The sequence below is a fragment of the Morone saxatilis genome, unplaced genomic scaffold (assembly GCF_004916995.1).
Source record: "Morone saxatilis isolate NCDOM2014 unplaced genomic scaffold, NCSU_SB_2.0 Contig15, whole genome shotgun sequence".
Taxonomy (NCBI): domain Eukaryota; kingdom Metazoa; phylum Chordata; class Actinopteri; family Moronidae; genus Morone; species Morone saxatilis.
The window spans coordinates 4828260-4844315 of NW_023339707.1; the positions used below are offsets into that span (position 1 = coordinate 4828260).

The 16056-nt window shown below is 40.0% G+C and overlaps 1 protein-coding gene across 1 annotated transcript in view; it reads right to left on the bottom strand.

The window, feature by feature from the left end:
* The window catches only part of hdac7a (histone deacetylase 7a), a gene marked incomplete in the record, with an annotated part of 49999 nt that overhangs the window by 4119 nt on the left and 29824 nt on the right, over positions 1-16056 (bottom strand). The window contains 19 exon segments of the mRNA XM_035656166.1: positions 2407-2504; positions 2613-2732; positions 2920-3007; positions 3250-3305; positions 4568-4675; positions 5299-5348; positions 5777-5897; positions 6359-6492; positions 7654-7879; positions 8661-8864; positions 9465-9670; positions 10295-10466; positions 11088-11189; positions 11925-12034; positions 12243-12365; positions 12663-12763; positions 12961-13081; positions 13673-13763; positions 13913-14103. Of these exon segments, the coding sequence (XP_035512059.1) occupies positions 2407-2504; positions 2613-2732; positions 2920-3007; positions 3250-3305; positions 4568-4675; positions 5299-5348; positions 5777-5897; positions 6359-6492; positions 7654-7879; positions 8661-8864; positions 9465-9670; positions 10295-10466; positions 11088-11189; positions 11925-12034; positions 12243-12365; positions 12663-12763; positions 12961-13081; positions 13673-13763; positions 13913-14103 (2422 nt within the window).

Below are 16056 nucleotides of genomic sequence, written 5' to 3' on the forward strand. Positions count from 1 at the left end.
CTGTTCAAATAAAATAAATAATAATAATATACGGTAACTTTTTTTCTCCTTGTCTTCTTAGCGTTTGGACTGGGTTGATGACCCTTGATGTTTTGGACCTGTGAGGCTTATTTAAACATTGTATTCGATATTGGACTATACAATTTCCCTGTACTGGCATCCTTGTGGTCAAGAAACTGACCATGGAATTGTCTAAGTCCACCTTTGGTGCACGTCATTCTCACTCTCTCTACCCACATTTCCTGTCATACAACAAAAGCATTACTTATGTCTAGTTCTTTCTCTGTCACCTTTGTAAAAGGCACAACTTGATTTTGAAAATGTTTACTTTCTATAACATGCAGTTGCAGCTTCACCTGGGATCTGTGACCCCAACTCACATCACATCTTAAAGTTGCTATTATTTTCTATAACTGAGCAGACAAGGATCTGAAAAGTTTTGATGTGGTGAACCCTCACCATCTGGGGCTCCAGGCAGATTGAAACAAACAGAGAATTACTTAGAACTTTTATTAGGTCCAGATCTGAATACTGGTTGGCATTATGTAATAAAAATGATACTTTGAATCAGTTTAGTGGTTCCTATTGAACTCAAAGAGGCCTGTCCCTCTCTACTTTCACTGGATCTGATGACTGTGGAGACTGGTTCAACTCAATTTTGTCATTAAATACTTCTCAAAAAATGTTCTGTATTTTGTCATGATATAAGCTCTGGAAGGTACAAAGCTCACTGCTTGAGTACTTTACTTAGAGAACGCAGCTTTTTCTGTCCAGTTCTGGGACAAACAGGGAGGGACAAATTTGAGTCTTAATTGTGAACAGCTGGATCTGCAAACAAATGTTATCACCATAATCCAGTAAATGGCTGTTTTATCCATCCAATAGGCACAGGCACTAACAAAAGGACAATATACATACAGTACATAGGGGCATTTGGGCTTTGTCAGCACCAGACAGATGAGTGTTGGTATACACTTTTTCTCTTGTATACCAAATTCTTTGACTAACCCCTGTGTAGATGTAACCTAATCTAACCACCGTGTTCAGCTTGTAGGTAAATGTTGACTGTTGGCAAAATTGGACATGTCACTCAAATGGATGTGAACTGTTACCTCAAAAACACTGTTTGGAATAAGTCACAGGGTGAACAACCAGAAACACTTCAGAAGTCAGGAAAGCCTCCTTAAGCATCGGGTTCTCTGCTTTTTGATATCCAAACCTCCTCAAATGAGCAGTATTCTGTTGGAATAAGTCTCATATTGATTGTAAGTGCTTTTGTGTATAACTGAAGGTACACAGTAATGAGAGGAACTAAATGCACGGAGGCACATCATTGCTGAAGGTAGTGTTAGGATCAAGGCCCACCCACTTTAAGGGGTGTATGCGTGCGTGCTGCATATAAACATATGCATGCATCCCCCCTCTTATGTCTGCGACTTTGCCACTGTGCCCCTTTTCCAGTAAGCGTGCGGTTGTCACAGTTTCCTTGGGGCTGGATGCACCAGACAACCAAAAAGCCCACACTACTGAAACTTTATTGGTGCCAAACACCCACCTATCACAATTATCCAACCCACAAGCAGGAAGTAACAGTCCCTAATCTGTCAAACACAAGACCTGGAGACCATTTACTGTAAAGCATCTGAAGTTACTGGAAACAGGGCACGCCAGACACATGTTGCCCAAATGACAAGGATTATTAATTGCGCAAGAAGTACGTCAGAGGCAATGTTAAGCTGATCAGAGGCTCAGCCTAAGTGTGTTTGTTGTGGCTCAGTGTAAAGGAAATGACAGAAATGGTCTGATTACAGCTCTACTGCATATCCTGATCAATAAAAACTGGAAAACAGGCGGTGGCAAAACTATTGGGACAGTAAACTAACTTTTTTGTCTGTTGCCTAATTTACTAGATTTCCCATCCAAGACATCAATTACAGACAGATCTGCTTTCAATATGTACTGGGCTAATGTTCAGAGCATGATGAAACAGCAATTCTTTTTGCTCACTTTCTCTACACTTACTGTAATATTTAGATTAGACACTTATTTATGTCATACTTTTTGTGGCTTCACAGACACAACCCAGAAGATATCCATGTTTCCATCACTGTCCTACACCAACTCCACAAACTTAGATGAGATCTCCCATAATAAGTTTAAAAAGTTGTTTACTTTTCTTGTGTCTGTCTGAATCTGAGAACAGTTGGTACACAGTTTCTCTACAATTCACAAAAACATGGGATCAGCACGATATAGAAATGAGTGATGAATTAAAAACAAAAACTTGGAATAAAAGAGTGGAGAAAGACAATAAATGCTGATGTGGCTAATTTGCCACCCATCTACATCTCTCCTCATGTCTCGTTTAAGCTTGCAGCGTTTAAACAGAGCAATAGTTGGTTGTACCTGAATGCAGCGAGGTACTCAGCATCTCCCATGGGTGGGTCTAGTCCTCCTGTCCACGCCACGTTCACATTGAAGCCCTCACCCGCTCCAGAACCAACCTAAACCCAAAAGAACACATTGCATTTCATTCATGCAATGGCACCAGTCAGTTAAAAACATGCTGTTATTTGTTACATGTCAGGGACAATGTCCAGGACGTCACCCACCTCAACTGGCGACCCACTGCCAGGGAAGAAGTTTCCGTCGTCATAGCGATGGAGCGAGATGTAGAGAACACTGGGGTCGCTGTAGAACACATCCTGGGTGCCGTTGCCATGGTGAACATCCTAGCAACAGAATGAGGGAAGACATATTAATATTATACATGGCAATAACACAGGAGATAAATTCACTACTGAGTGTCACAGGCATGCTCTAGCACTACATACGCTATGGGATAATGACAAGGGTTTTTTTATTAATATAAACAATAGTGAAAGTATGTATAAGGCCAAAATTAATAAGCTGTCTTACCCAGTCGACAATGAGGATCTTGCTGACACTGAGCTTGTGTTGGAGCTGTTTGGCGGCTATGGCCACAGAATTGAAGTAACAGAAACCCCTAATAGACACAGATAGAGAGGAGGTTTAGAGACAATGTAAAATGAAAAAAAAACAGTAGCTGTAGAGGATTGTGCTATTGTGTATTAATCTTCTTTATTTTGTCCTGTTCATAAATATCCTCCTCAGAGAAGCTGCTGACAGTGCAGTAGAACAGGAAAACACACTGTGGTCAGGCTGAGCACACACACACTACCACACACACACACACACATCTACATATACACACACATATACACTTACATTGGATTGGAGGGGTCTGCGTGATGCCCTGGCGGTCTGACCACAGCAAAGCCATTCTGTGTAGAAAAAGATGTTATTAATCAGTGTTTCACTGGATATTAAGAACTTCAAGTGTACTGTGAAGAGACTACAATCTAGTATAATCTAGAAGTATACACATAAATGAAGAAACATCCTCCTTAAAAGGCACAATCCAAAGTCATTCAGGAAATAATTGACAGATCTCTAATGCAAAGATCAACAGCAGACAACAAGTAATGTGTCCTGGTTTATATAAAGTTTGTTTACAGTAAGTTTCCATTATGATCACATACTAATTCATACTGGGTTCACATACAGTATGAAGATCTTCATTATCCCAGAGAGTAAAACTCAAAGCATAAAGTTAAACAACATTTCATGAATACACAAGATGAAATGTGTGAGTTGTGGCAATGTAAAGACAATGGAACTATCGTACTATCGCTGCTCAGTACAAACTGAGCCTTAGAGTGCTGTTTATTGTTTTTCATTCTCTGCCTGCTTGCTTTTGTTTTATTTTGTTTTGGTCTAAAATGGTCTGGTTTGAAGCTGCCAGCTATAAATACTTGCCAATTGTATTTTTACATTTGACCATTTAGAAGTAAAAAAAGAGAATTCCATGTTTTTTCCAGACTTTTAATCATTGTGAGACGGAAAAGAAGAACATTTGGAACATGATGTGACGGGAAAACTCTTTTCTAAAATCCATTCATCTTTGAAGTGGGTTAGTAGCTCCTTAAGGCCGGGTGAGGCACACTTCTTTGCCGGATGCATTTCTAAGTTGGTGTGTCTTTCCGACCCTTGCAGTTGATGTACAGGAACAAAACAAAGACTCCAGAATTAATTCACAACAGTTTTTGTCCCATGACCCAGTGCCTGAAAAGCAGTGACTCTGTCTGTGTGCATGGGTATAACGTTAAAACTGTCATGTTTATGTCTCAGCCTAACAAACGTTGTTGTTTTTTTCACCATTTGACATTATAAACCAACACAGGTTCGGTGTGTGTGTGTGTCTACTTGTTCCTACTACTGAATAAATAAATAGCCATACACAATACTATAGTATAACTGTTTGTATTGCAATGTGGCATCCCCTGCCTCCATAACGTTCTTAGTGTATTATTGCTTGCATATTTTTTTGTGATAACCGTCTGTAGAGCCATATGTAAGACGGATGAAAAGTTGGGAATGAGTCAACAAAACGTATCCACAACAATTATTTCAACTAGTAAGAAGTCTAATGTGGAGATGACAGAATGACGTGTGGCTCTATCCCATCTTGGTTTTAGATTCTCACCTTTAGTTCTCCTTTGGCCACTCTGAAGGCCAGCTCCACAACGCTGCCTGCTGCCATGCGTGATGCCGTAGAGGTGTGCGACTCATTCCAGGTGGTGTCATTATCAACCTACAGACAAATGATGGAAGCCACTGAATGACAGCACAAACAAATAGCGTGGAAATATTTAGAACATGTGTCGTATGAAGGCTGACTACTTCTAAAATCCTTTTGGGGCAATAAAAGGAAACAGAAGACCTTCTCTAGGGCATGGATGACCAAACTTTCAGCTGTGACTTGAGAGTAAAAGTGGCAGTTTTACTCTCCCATTTCGAGGCCAAATCCATCCATATTGCTGGTAATTTTCCTTTCCATTCTGTTTTTTCTCCCCTCTGTTTGTCTGTTTCACAAACTGGCATTACTGACCATCTGGCTTGGACAATGAAATCCGAGGCATTTCTTTTATCCCTGGTCATGGACATGTTGTTCTCATTAGTCTGACTTGTCATGGTCCGACACGGACTGTCAGGCAAACGTTAGCATCGGGCCAAGCCAACTCTCTTTTCCTCTTTAATATCCTGTCTTTCTTGTAATTTTCTCTTGCTTGACTTTGTAGCTTTTCTTTGAAATGATATTGTCTGTCATCAACGCAGTGATTGTGTCATTTTGTATTGCTTTCATTAAGAGCAAAAATAGAGTTGTGTGTGTGTGTGTGTGTGTGTGTGTGTGTGTGTGTGTGTCTCGTATCTTACCCCTACACCCCCACATGGTAACATCACAAACATCCTCTGAGAGAGTATTCCTGAGGAAACAGAAACATAAAAATGAATGCATATGTATACATTCCTTCAATTACATTTTAGTTAACTATTCTTTTCAACAGAATCATTTTATGCTAGCTAATATAAAGAAAAGCCATATGCTGACCTGACCTGTCATAATATCCATGGCATAACTATGTCTGATGAGGCCATGTAGCACTATCACATGTTTTTAATTTCATTTAAACTCAATTAACATAGTTCAATGACAAAAATGTATTTATATTTATGATATAGTAACTTCAGTTATTGTAATGGAAAGGATCGCACATCTGTAACACTGTTTGGTATTGATGTTCCTGATCACATTTACTCTACAAAGCCTTTAATGTTCACTATTAAATCACTTAAAGAAGTAACTAAAGAAAAAACAACACAAATGTACAAATTGATCTGAGGGGTAGCATACCGGCCAGTTTGCGGTTATCCAGCTTGAGTCTGTTGAGCGGGTTGGTGCCGTAGAGCAACACATGGCGCTCTGTATGGACTGACTGCAGCTCCTCCAGAGTGGCTTTACGGCCACGAATACTCTATATGAACAGAACATTTTCATTCGACTTTCTCATCTCTAATACTTTGATAATATAGAAAGAGACAAAACGCATCCATTTTGTAGCCCCAAGGACCAAGAACATGACCTTACATAGGGAATCATATGCACATGTATAATGTAGAATGTAGAATATGTAATGAACAGAAATGTTAAACAGAGAGACAAATTCTGCTCCAACACAAAAAGCCAACCTCTCTTTTTCCAGAAAGACAAATCAAATCAGGTTCTTGTAAGTTTGTTCAGCATGAAAAGTAATTCAAATAGAATGTTTTAAAATTCCATTCAGTATGATGACCACATAAGACTAATAAGACAATATCAGTGTTTAGGCAACTTAGCACCTCCTCAACAACATTACTAATACCAGATTAGTCTAATAAATGTATGTGTGTGTGTGTGTGTGTGTGTGTGTGTGTGTGCAATTATCTCATGTTGTACCTCACACTGTCCCCTCAGGCCTCTCTCCTGTAGTCGGGACCAGATGCTCTGTATCCTCCCAGCATGCTCTGGGTGACTGCTGTTGTCTCCACATGTACACTGGTGCTTCAGCATCTGAGAATCATACACCAGGCCTGCACACAAACACACAAAAATACACAAAAAATGAGGTGAAACAGAATGACTCTCAATATTTTACACAACTATATTCACACTAGGAGCCAAAAGACTGTTAACACTGACCCCTTTTTCTCAATATTTACTCCAGACGGCAGATTTCTGTTTCATGTATTTACAATTAGACATATTTGTGGCATCTGGCAGAAGCTTCACTTCACTTCATTTTTTGATTTTTTAAAGATATTTTTGTCTTTATTGGATAGGACAGCTAAAGATTGAGGGGAAAGAGGGGGATGACACGCAGCAAAGGGCCACAGGCCGGATTCAAACCCATGGCCGCTGCAGCAAAGAGCCAGCCTTGGTACCAGCTCTACCAGCTAAGCTATAGGGCGCCCCAGCTTCACTTTATTTTCTCAGATTATTTTGCCACTTATACATTTTTATTACTTTCCAAAACAATTAACATTAAAGTTAAATGTTATATTAAGCTTGTTTTCATATTAGAATTAGTTGATTAGTGACTGTCAGAATGGCTCATCTGGTTCCTCGGGAAGACATGGACAGGGAATCTCAAACACTTCTTTCCCACATGAGGATCACAGGTCAGACAGCACATGCACTCATAAACACTCCACCCCTAGTTAAAACATGTGAACTAACACCTACAGACTTCAGAGTCAAAGTAGGCCTAGCAACCAGCTGGCAAATCTTTAAAGTCGTTTCTTTAAAACACTTTTAAAGCTGCACTGTTTTATACTTTAAAGTGTTAGTTAAGTTTTAATTGACATTTTAATTATCCAAACGTATTCACATTTCGTTGTCTATTTTAGTTTGATCATGAGTGAGACTTCCTGGAGACAGCCATTCATTTTTGAGTTTCCTTCACTTGGAACAGTGGCTTGGAACTATAATACTATATATAAAGTATCATTTTTGTTTTATTATTACCATTGGAAGCTTTTTATGCCTTTATTAGACAGCCATACTGGAGACATGATCAGAAATTAGGGAGAGAGATGGGAACAGCACACAATAAAGGTCCACAGCTGGATTAAAACCAGGAATGTTGCGGTTCCATGGTAGGCGTCTCAATGGGGGCACCCTGTATTTCAAGTATTATTTATAAAATGATTATACATACCTAATATAATACTGTATATGCATGTGTGACTCACCAGTGGTGAAGCGTGGTTTGCTGCTGGCGTCCTGTGCGGCCAGGCCTAGGGGTTTCTCAGGTAGAGTGAGGGAGGTGGAGGCTGGGGAGGACTGTGTACGTGACAGGGGGCGATGGACACCCAGCCCACTACCAACCCCGCCGCTGCTACGTAACATGGGCACTGCCAGGGTCTCCATCTGTCGATGCAGCTGCTGCAGCTGCTTCTGTTGTTCCCATAGCAACGACTACAGGAAGAGTGGGGTTGTTAAGATGAAACATAGTCTTAGATAAAATTCTAAGTAAATATCATAAACATAGAAGAAGCCTAAGTTTAGTGTTAGCGAAACTGTAGAAAGCACAGGGTCTTATTCAAATCTATGGAGAATATCAGTGCTCATAAATTTCAGTTGTATTGTTAGGCATATGGTATGCAGCTGTACATCCAACTAAAACTCACAACGTGATTTGTATTTGTGCTGGAAATCACGTAACTTTCTCCTTGTTTAATGTGGCTGCTCTGACCTGCACCTTCAAGACTGGGTCTGTCAATATCAAGTACACTGCTTTAAATCTGCAAGTAATTTTTGATTATGCTCAGTACCTTAAAAGTCAGGTTACTAAAACCATTCAATTCCCCTGCCTATAGCTAACACTGAAAACATCACTGATGCTTTGTTTCTTCCATATATAAATTAATCTGAATTTGTTTGTTGTGAAGTCATACATTGCAACAAAGCCTGACTTCTCACTATGTGGTTTGTTTGATCAGCAACTGATTCTGAAAGAGTAATAGCTCAGCTTACAGTACATGCACCCTATCCTCATATGCTGAAACAACCACTTTGATGTTATGAATAGTTGTCAAACCACAAAACCATGAAACAGTAACTAGAACCAAGCAAGTACAAGTGTTAGGATGCCATCTACAGGACTTTTGGATGAAGAGCAGGTCAGTGGTTTTACTACCATCTACCTGCTTTCTGTGTGTGTATATCTCATTTGTGAAAGTATGCTATATTTTCCAACCTGGTTGAGTATGAGTGCATGTTGCAAGTTCATTTGGTCTTCCTGGCTCTTGGATGCTGTTGGCTCCGCCTCCCTCAGCGACTCCGCCCTTGCTCTGCTCTGATAGGTTGGCTCTGTAGGGGACGTCCCGCCACCATCCTCGGAGTCCATATCCTCAGAGGGGATCTGATGCAGTCTGGGCTTCTCGCTGGACTTGGACATCAGCTGCACATGCACATACACACATTTAGGTTGACAAAAATACACATGCAGGCAAATATGTGTTTTTGCACTTTGCATAAAGACATGATGGAGTGAGACAGCAGACTGTACCAGCCCTTCAGCTATCACCACATACTTAAAATACTTCGATGACCCTGCCTTACTTGGTCTGCTAAATGAAAATTACTCTGTTGCAGCCTAGCAATGCTTCACACAATGGTGCGCTGACAGCTACCTCCAGTTGAACATGGACAAAACCAAAGAAGAAGTGCACAAACACACACTGGACTGAACCCCACAACAACAATTTCAAATATCTAGACTCATTATAGACAAAAAACTCAATCAACACCACACTTCTATCCATATCCTAGCAAACACTCCATGTTATCTGTCACTGACACTGTTGATCTGAACATATCTGTGTGAGTGCATAAGGGTCAGCGGTGATACAAGCAGGGGCATGAATGTATACATGTAGATGTGACCAAGTGTATGTTTCATGTATTGGTTATATCTGTATGTTGCTGTGTGGAATGTGTATTAGCTGTGAAAAACTATTTAGGGATTCATGTTTCTGAATACAGGTGAGTGCATCCATACCTTGCCCAGGTGGGTTTGCTGTTTGAGCCTCTCTAGTAGTTGTGTATTGTGCTGTTGTTGGAGGAGATGTGCGTGAAGGGTCCGTGGGCTCTGCGGGAGGGGCTCTGAGCGTGTTCTGCTCAGAGGCTTGTGGGGCTGGGTGCCTCCAGGAGCCAGGTGTTCTAACTGGGGGGCAAACTGGAGCGGGACAGCATCTAGGCCTGGAACTGGGGACAAAGGAGAAGAAAAATAATTAGCTGAATGTATTCACACACAGTTCCTCAAACAGAAATAAACACATAGCTACTACAATGTCAACTTTCTGCTGCTGTATTGTATTTTTTTTTCATTGTAAAACAGCAATGTAAAAGAAATTAATTTCCAAATGTATAACACACACAAGGTGTTTTTTTATGAGTTGCTGAAGTAGAACTGAGAGCACAGGTGGATCTGGATTAAAGGAGTCAGAAGATAACAAAGTGAAAGCAGTTTACTTGCTGATCCGTCAAAGAAAAAAATATTATTTTAAATGTAACCACTGGGTGGTGCTCTAACATTTCAGACAATAAAGTCAAAAGACCTTAATGAAAGCGCTGCTTCCTTTAAGTTGATTAATATATATCTAATGTAATATGTATGTGTACATTTGTGGCTTTTAACATATTGGCTGTGAATACTTGGCACCTTTTGCATTTTACCATACCATACCAATCATACTCAGTAAGTAAATCAGTTACAGAATGTAAAAGTAAAATTAATAATTATTTTTCAGTGTTTCATCCTAAATTGTTGAACTTTTGGCCATACACGTAAGCACATGCATATACATTTCTACACTATATGTGTCTCACCACTGAGTAGCGGAGTGTGTACCAGTCCAGAGGGCTCCAGGATGATGACAGGCATGTGAGGGTTCAGCTGACCAGCCTGATCCTCTCTGCTCAGGGGGAGGAAGACCTGCGTGCCCCCAGCTGTAACCACTGGCACCCGGCCGACTTTCAGAGAGGACAGGTCTCCTTCAGCCTGCGCACAGATAGTTCAACAGCTTTATAGCCACATATAACATGATATCTGACACTCTATCACAGCTGAATTTACAACAAAGAATAAGATGAATATATCTCTGTATGTTGACAGTAGATGATCGGGTTTAGTCAAGGTGAGGTGATAAGAAAAACTCTTATGCCATTTAAATTTCAATACACAGAACTCACATGTATCAATGTCACAGTTAAACAGCATTTTAAGGGCACCATGCTTCCTTTTTTTTTTTTATTTACTTCCTGATTTAAGCAGAATTTCATTCATTGATTCAGTTCACTGAGATTTCCGAATCATGGGATGTTATGTTATGTGAGTTTTGTAAGTTAAGTTTTACACTGCATCTTAAAACACATCTCCTTAAGACATTTTGTCTTGTACTGAGTCTATAAAACTTGTCTATCTAACATGATTTTCTATAAACATAACAAGAGTTCATTTAAAATCTGTCTTTATGATATTTTTTCGCCAATCTAGTGATCAACTTCATTTGACTTGGTAAAATGTTTGAAAGAGCACTTTTCTCACTTGTTTTAGAGAAAAGACATGATTCAAGAAGAAATGAGTTGTTATGACAGACGTCTGCTGCAGTTCAGTGTTTACCCTGGCGTTGGCTGGTAGTCCAAGTGTGATGGTGGGCAGAGTGGAGGGACTCTGGATGGTGAAATTAGCGAGAGTGCCATCTCTGAGCAGAAGCCTCTGAGCCTGCAAAAGCCAAACAGAATTGCTACTCAAAAAGAATACATTTATATTGAAATTTGAATTGAATTGTGTTCATGACAATAAAATAAATCCCATTTGACATTTAGAATAAGTGTTGGTTATGTATGCCATAATGAATCTCTTCTCTGGTACAGCCACACAACTGGTTTTTGCTATATTCTCTTAACATGTTCTGCTGCAGTGACCAAATGTCAGTGTTTAATTAAATTAAACCTAAGCTAGTGTTTTGCCCTGAGCTGTCTTGACACTGGGGAATCATGAGTCAGACATCCACAGCAGGTGTGACAGAGGGTGACTTTCTGTGATTAAATGCATTATGTATAAACAGCTGACAAACACTCACTGCTCCCATACTCTTGTGTCATTGCTTTAAACATGTCATTACTCAGCGTCTCGGCTCAACTCGTGTACATGAAACAGGAACTCGTTCTTACTTGTTTAAAATGCTCATGTTTTTCCATCTCTAAGACAAAAGAGCCCTTCTGAATGGCGAAAAAGGAAATGTTTTATCTCTAGTCTTTCATATTTTTCCCGTCATCAAGCCTTTATCATGATCACTGACTTGATGTAAAAACATGGTTTAGTTATTTTGTTTAATTTAATCTGGTTTTGTCAACTGATGTTTTAGTTGGTTTTACTGTGTGTGTATATGTGCGTGTGTGTGTGTGTGTGTGTGTGTGTGTGTGTGTGTGTGTGTGTGTGTGTGTGTGTGTTAACCTCATGTGAGAGGCCGCCTGCAGATGGCAGTAGCCCATTCTCATTGGGCAGGCTGTCATTGGGAGAACTGCAGCCAGAGACTGGAGTGCTACTGCTGCTGGGGGACGAGTCTGGTGTGAGACAGGAGGTGTGTGAGTTTAGAATACGATTATGCATCTTTATCATAATTCATTGACATTAAATTTTATCACATTAGTGAAATCAAATTTAATCATAGTGGGAAAAAAACAAACAAAAAAAACATTGTTGTGATTTTCACCACATATCAAACAAGAATACTGCATTACCACTCTTATTCATTTGTGTGTGTGTAGTTACCCAGTGCGTCAGGTACTCTGTGTTTGACAGTAGGCGGGGCACTCTCTTTGCGGGTGAGCGGGCTCTTGCGGGTGTTCAGGTGTTTCTTCAGCTTGTGTTTCACCTTCAGATTGGGCTCAGACGCTGACAAATTAAAGCAACGTGGGGATTGTTACTTATGCACAAATGGTAAAACAACAGTGATTCAACCTATTTCCAGTTAATGAAGTCTTGCATACTACAAGTTAAAAAGGGACAAAGTATGTGACTGGCTGTGATTATACCAGGGTTTCTGCAGGTTTAAACAAAAAAAGTACAAAGGATATGAAGGGAAATCAGCATTGGTCCATGACGGTTTTGTTTTATAGCTTTTACAGCACGATCAATACAGGCCCTGCCTCTGGACAAAGCTGACGTGTTATGGCGGATGTCACGTTTTACCTGCTCTGCGCAGCGGTGTCCCCTCTGACCCCTCAGAAGAAGGCTGTGATGGAGACGAGACCAAAGGCTGGGAGGATAAACTGGGGTCTGGGCCCAGCTTTCTGGGAAACCACAACACACAAACATAAATAGACATACAACCACTGGGGTAAACAGTCACACCACATATGGTGGACATTTATTTTAAATTCAGATTTTAGAGTTGATAAGATATCAGCATAACTCATATGTTCATTATGCATATTCAGTGTTTACTTTTGTGCTTTGTGTGTGTGTACGTGTGTGCATTTCGTGTCACCTGTATGCTACAGGAGGTGCAGTCAGACTGTTGGAGTTTGTTCTTTCCAGCGCTGCCTGTTTTTGCTTCTTAAGAATCACCTCCTGGAGTTTCTGTTTTACCAGGGAACTGGCAACTGCACCTGTCAAAATACATAAAAGGCCTCAGCAACTGCTTCATCGTAAAAAAAGCCCAGCCAAAAGCACTGAGTGCACAACCAACCAAATAAAATATATGACAAATGCAAACAGAACAATACTGTAGGAAATTCTGGCAAATTTGTGCGTGATGCAGGTCACTGGTTGTCTGAGAGTATGTCCACTGCTATCTCTTTGTGTATGTGTGTGTGCAGGCGTGTGCAAATGTGTGCACACAGAGGTGACAGGAGGTGCTAGGAGTGATCAAGTCAATATTGACCCAGGGACTTTATGTACACAGACCCAAAGCTATATTTAACTCCACTGTTGTAGCTCCACTTGTGGGGTTATATTTAGTGCTCATTTCAAAGCAAACAGCTTTAAAAATGGAGTAACACTGTTCAATAAAGATGAATAAGATCTCTTGTAGGGACTTTCCTCTCTGCCATGATTAACACATTATTATGTAAGATGTTGAAATAGCTTTTTTATAAAAGCTCAGTTGAAAAAAACACAACTTCAAATGTAAAATGAAACTTGTAATAACATGTTAGTGTAGTTTGTGAAAGTGTGTGTGTGTGTGAGAATGGACTCACTCTGTTGACTCTTGTCTTTGTGTTTTAGCTGCTGCAACTCTTGGTGTTTCTCGTGGTGCTCCTGCTCTCGCCTCCTCTGCTCCATGTTAAACTACACCACCACCAAACACACACATTTATATTATAGCAACATGTATAAAGCAACCGGTAAGACAATACAAGAAGCTAGCCTTCGTTATTCAGATCAGTTCACATTATAATAAAGAAGATTATACTATCTCTATGTTTTATATGCTTTACCCGGATGTGCTGGTGCAGTTGTTGTTGGGAGAAGGAGGTGCGGGGCTGAGGGGAGAACGGGGTGAGGAGTAAAGGCGGATGCAGCGAGGTGAGGAGCGCCGTGTCCGAACCAGGGCGCATCCCCCGCTCTCCCACCCTGAGGTCCATGGGAAACAAGGCAGCGCACGACACTGGCACTGCCACAGAGGAATCTGGGAAAAATAAGAGGGAGAGGAGAGGGAGAGGAGAGAGGCGTCAATTTGCTTTATCCCCACTAAGAAGAGTTGATTTGCATAATACTCTGTGGGAAACTCAACCTGAGAAACAATGAGCACATGTAAACAGAAGCTAAACGAACCAGTGTTTGGGGAAAACCAGTGTTATGGTTCACAGATGTAACAGATACTTTGCAGTTGCAAAACTCATAGCAAAAGGTTAGTACCATTCTGGGACAACTGATTATATATAAGCAGGCTTGACAAACAAAGCTAACTAAAAATATTGTTGTGTTGCAGCTGTGGATCTATTCAGAAATGTTCAGAGTCAGTTAAAGTGAACTGTCTGACATGGTTGACTGTTCCAATTGAAGATACTGTGACACACTATTATAATAACCCTCAGTTGTAGCTTTAGAGTCAGTTGAAGTGAATAAACACTTTTTTTGCTATAAACAACTACTGTAACCTAGAAAATGAGTTACATTTAGCAAAGAAACTACTGCACCACCTCATTTTGAGCTATTTTATCCCACTAGCCTCAGACAGAAAAATATTTCTCATAGGAAAGTTATTCTATTTTACCTAATTTTATTATTTTATTTTTATTTCATTTATTAAGATAAATGGCCATCTATGACTGTACTAACCAGTAAAACATTTTAACAAATGTTACACAACAATTATTTAGTGAGCTTTCAGGGTTGGCATATCCCAATGAGTCTTAGATATTGGTACACATTCAAAAGTCTCATGGCAACGGTACAGTACAACTATAGATAATCATTTTTTTAATTTCTTAGAATATGGACACAAAAGCACAGTCAGTCTATTTTGGGGATCTTAGACAGAATGATGAGAGGACATACAGTAATGTTTGAGTTAACCATTCTTTACTAAGTAAGATATAATAGTCATATCAATTTCAGTGCTATGTTAAAATGCAAAAGGAATCATTTCAAACAGTTATTGGTCATTTCTGTTATTTCTACTTTTATGTAGGCCAAAAGTTGTGTGCATTACATCTTAAGCCCCGACTAGATCAGACTGTACAGTATGACACCAGACTTAACTATGACGATTGCCTATTGCAGTTTATTAAGTGGTCTATCCTACAGATGACAAGTGTGCGTGAGAGTTTTTGTATCCTAACAGAGTTTGCTGCAGTACAAATGATTGAAAACTGACAGTGAAGTTGACCGACTGCAATTAAATCAACTGCTGATCAAGAGGCGAACCAAATGTTTTATTGTAGATATCAACACATGCAAATGGGTCAGTTTTATGAACACAAACACACACAGGGTAGAAATAACATAACTCATAGTGTATATTAATCAACTGCATATGTCCATCTTAGATAATACCTAAACTAGTACCCAGTGGCAAAATAACACGTCTTCCATCTTTGTGTTTTCTTTGTGTGTTACACACAAACTCAAACTATCGCTCACTTTCTCCATCTGTGTGTGTGTGTGCCTATGTGTCTGTCACTCTCTCACACACTCACACACGCATACACACACACACACGAATTTCCATGCTCTTTGCATGCTGTTGGGGTTATTTGCATTGCATGGCTGAGTCAATGGGAAAGATTGCCTCATCCGGCGCTAAAAACAGGATCCGGGAAGGGAACAGCTTGGGAAAAGGCTGGGGGTGGTTTCTGTCTATGAGACACATACACGCACACATTTGCAAGAACGCACACATTCACTCATAGATGCACTTGTATATGCACAGAAAAATGCACACTGACTCACACACTAACAGAGAAACACAGCTGTAACAGTGTATCGTACCACTAACTAACATGAACACGCATATGGATGAAGCAACACACACTCACCTGAAGATGTACTGTATGTACATTTATTCAATATTATTATTCAATTCATTTAAATAAACCCCCAGACACAAACCTTCATAAAAAAATAAAAAAAAACATTC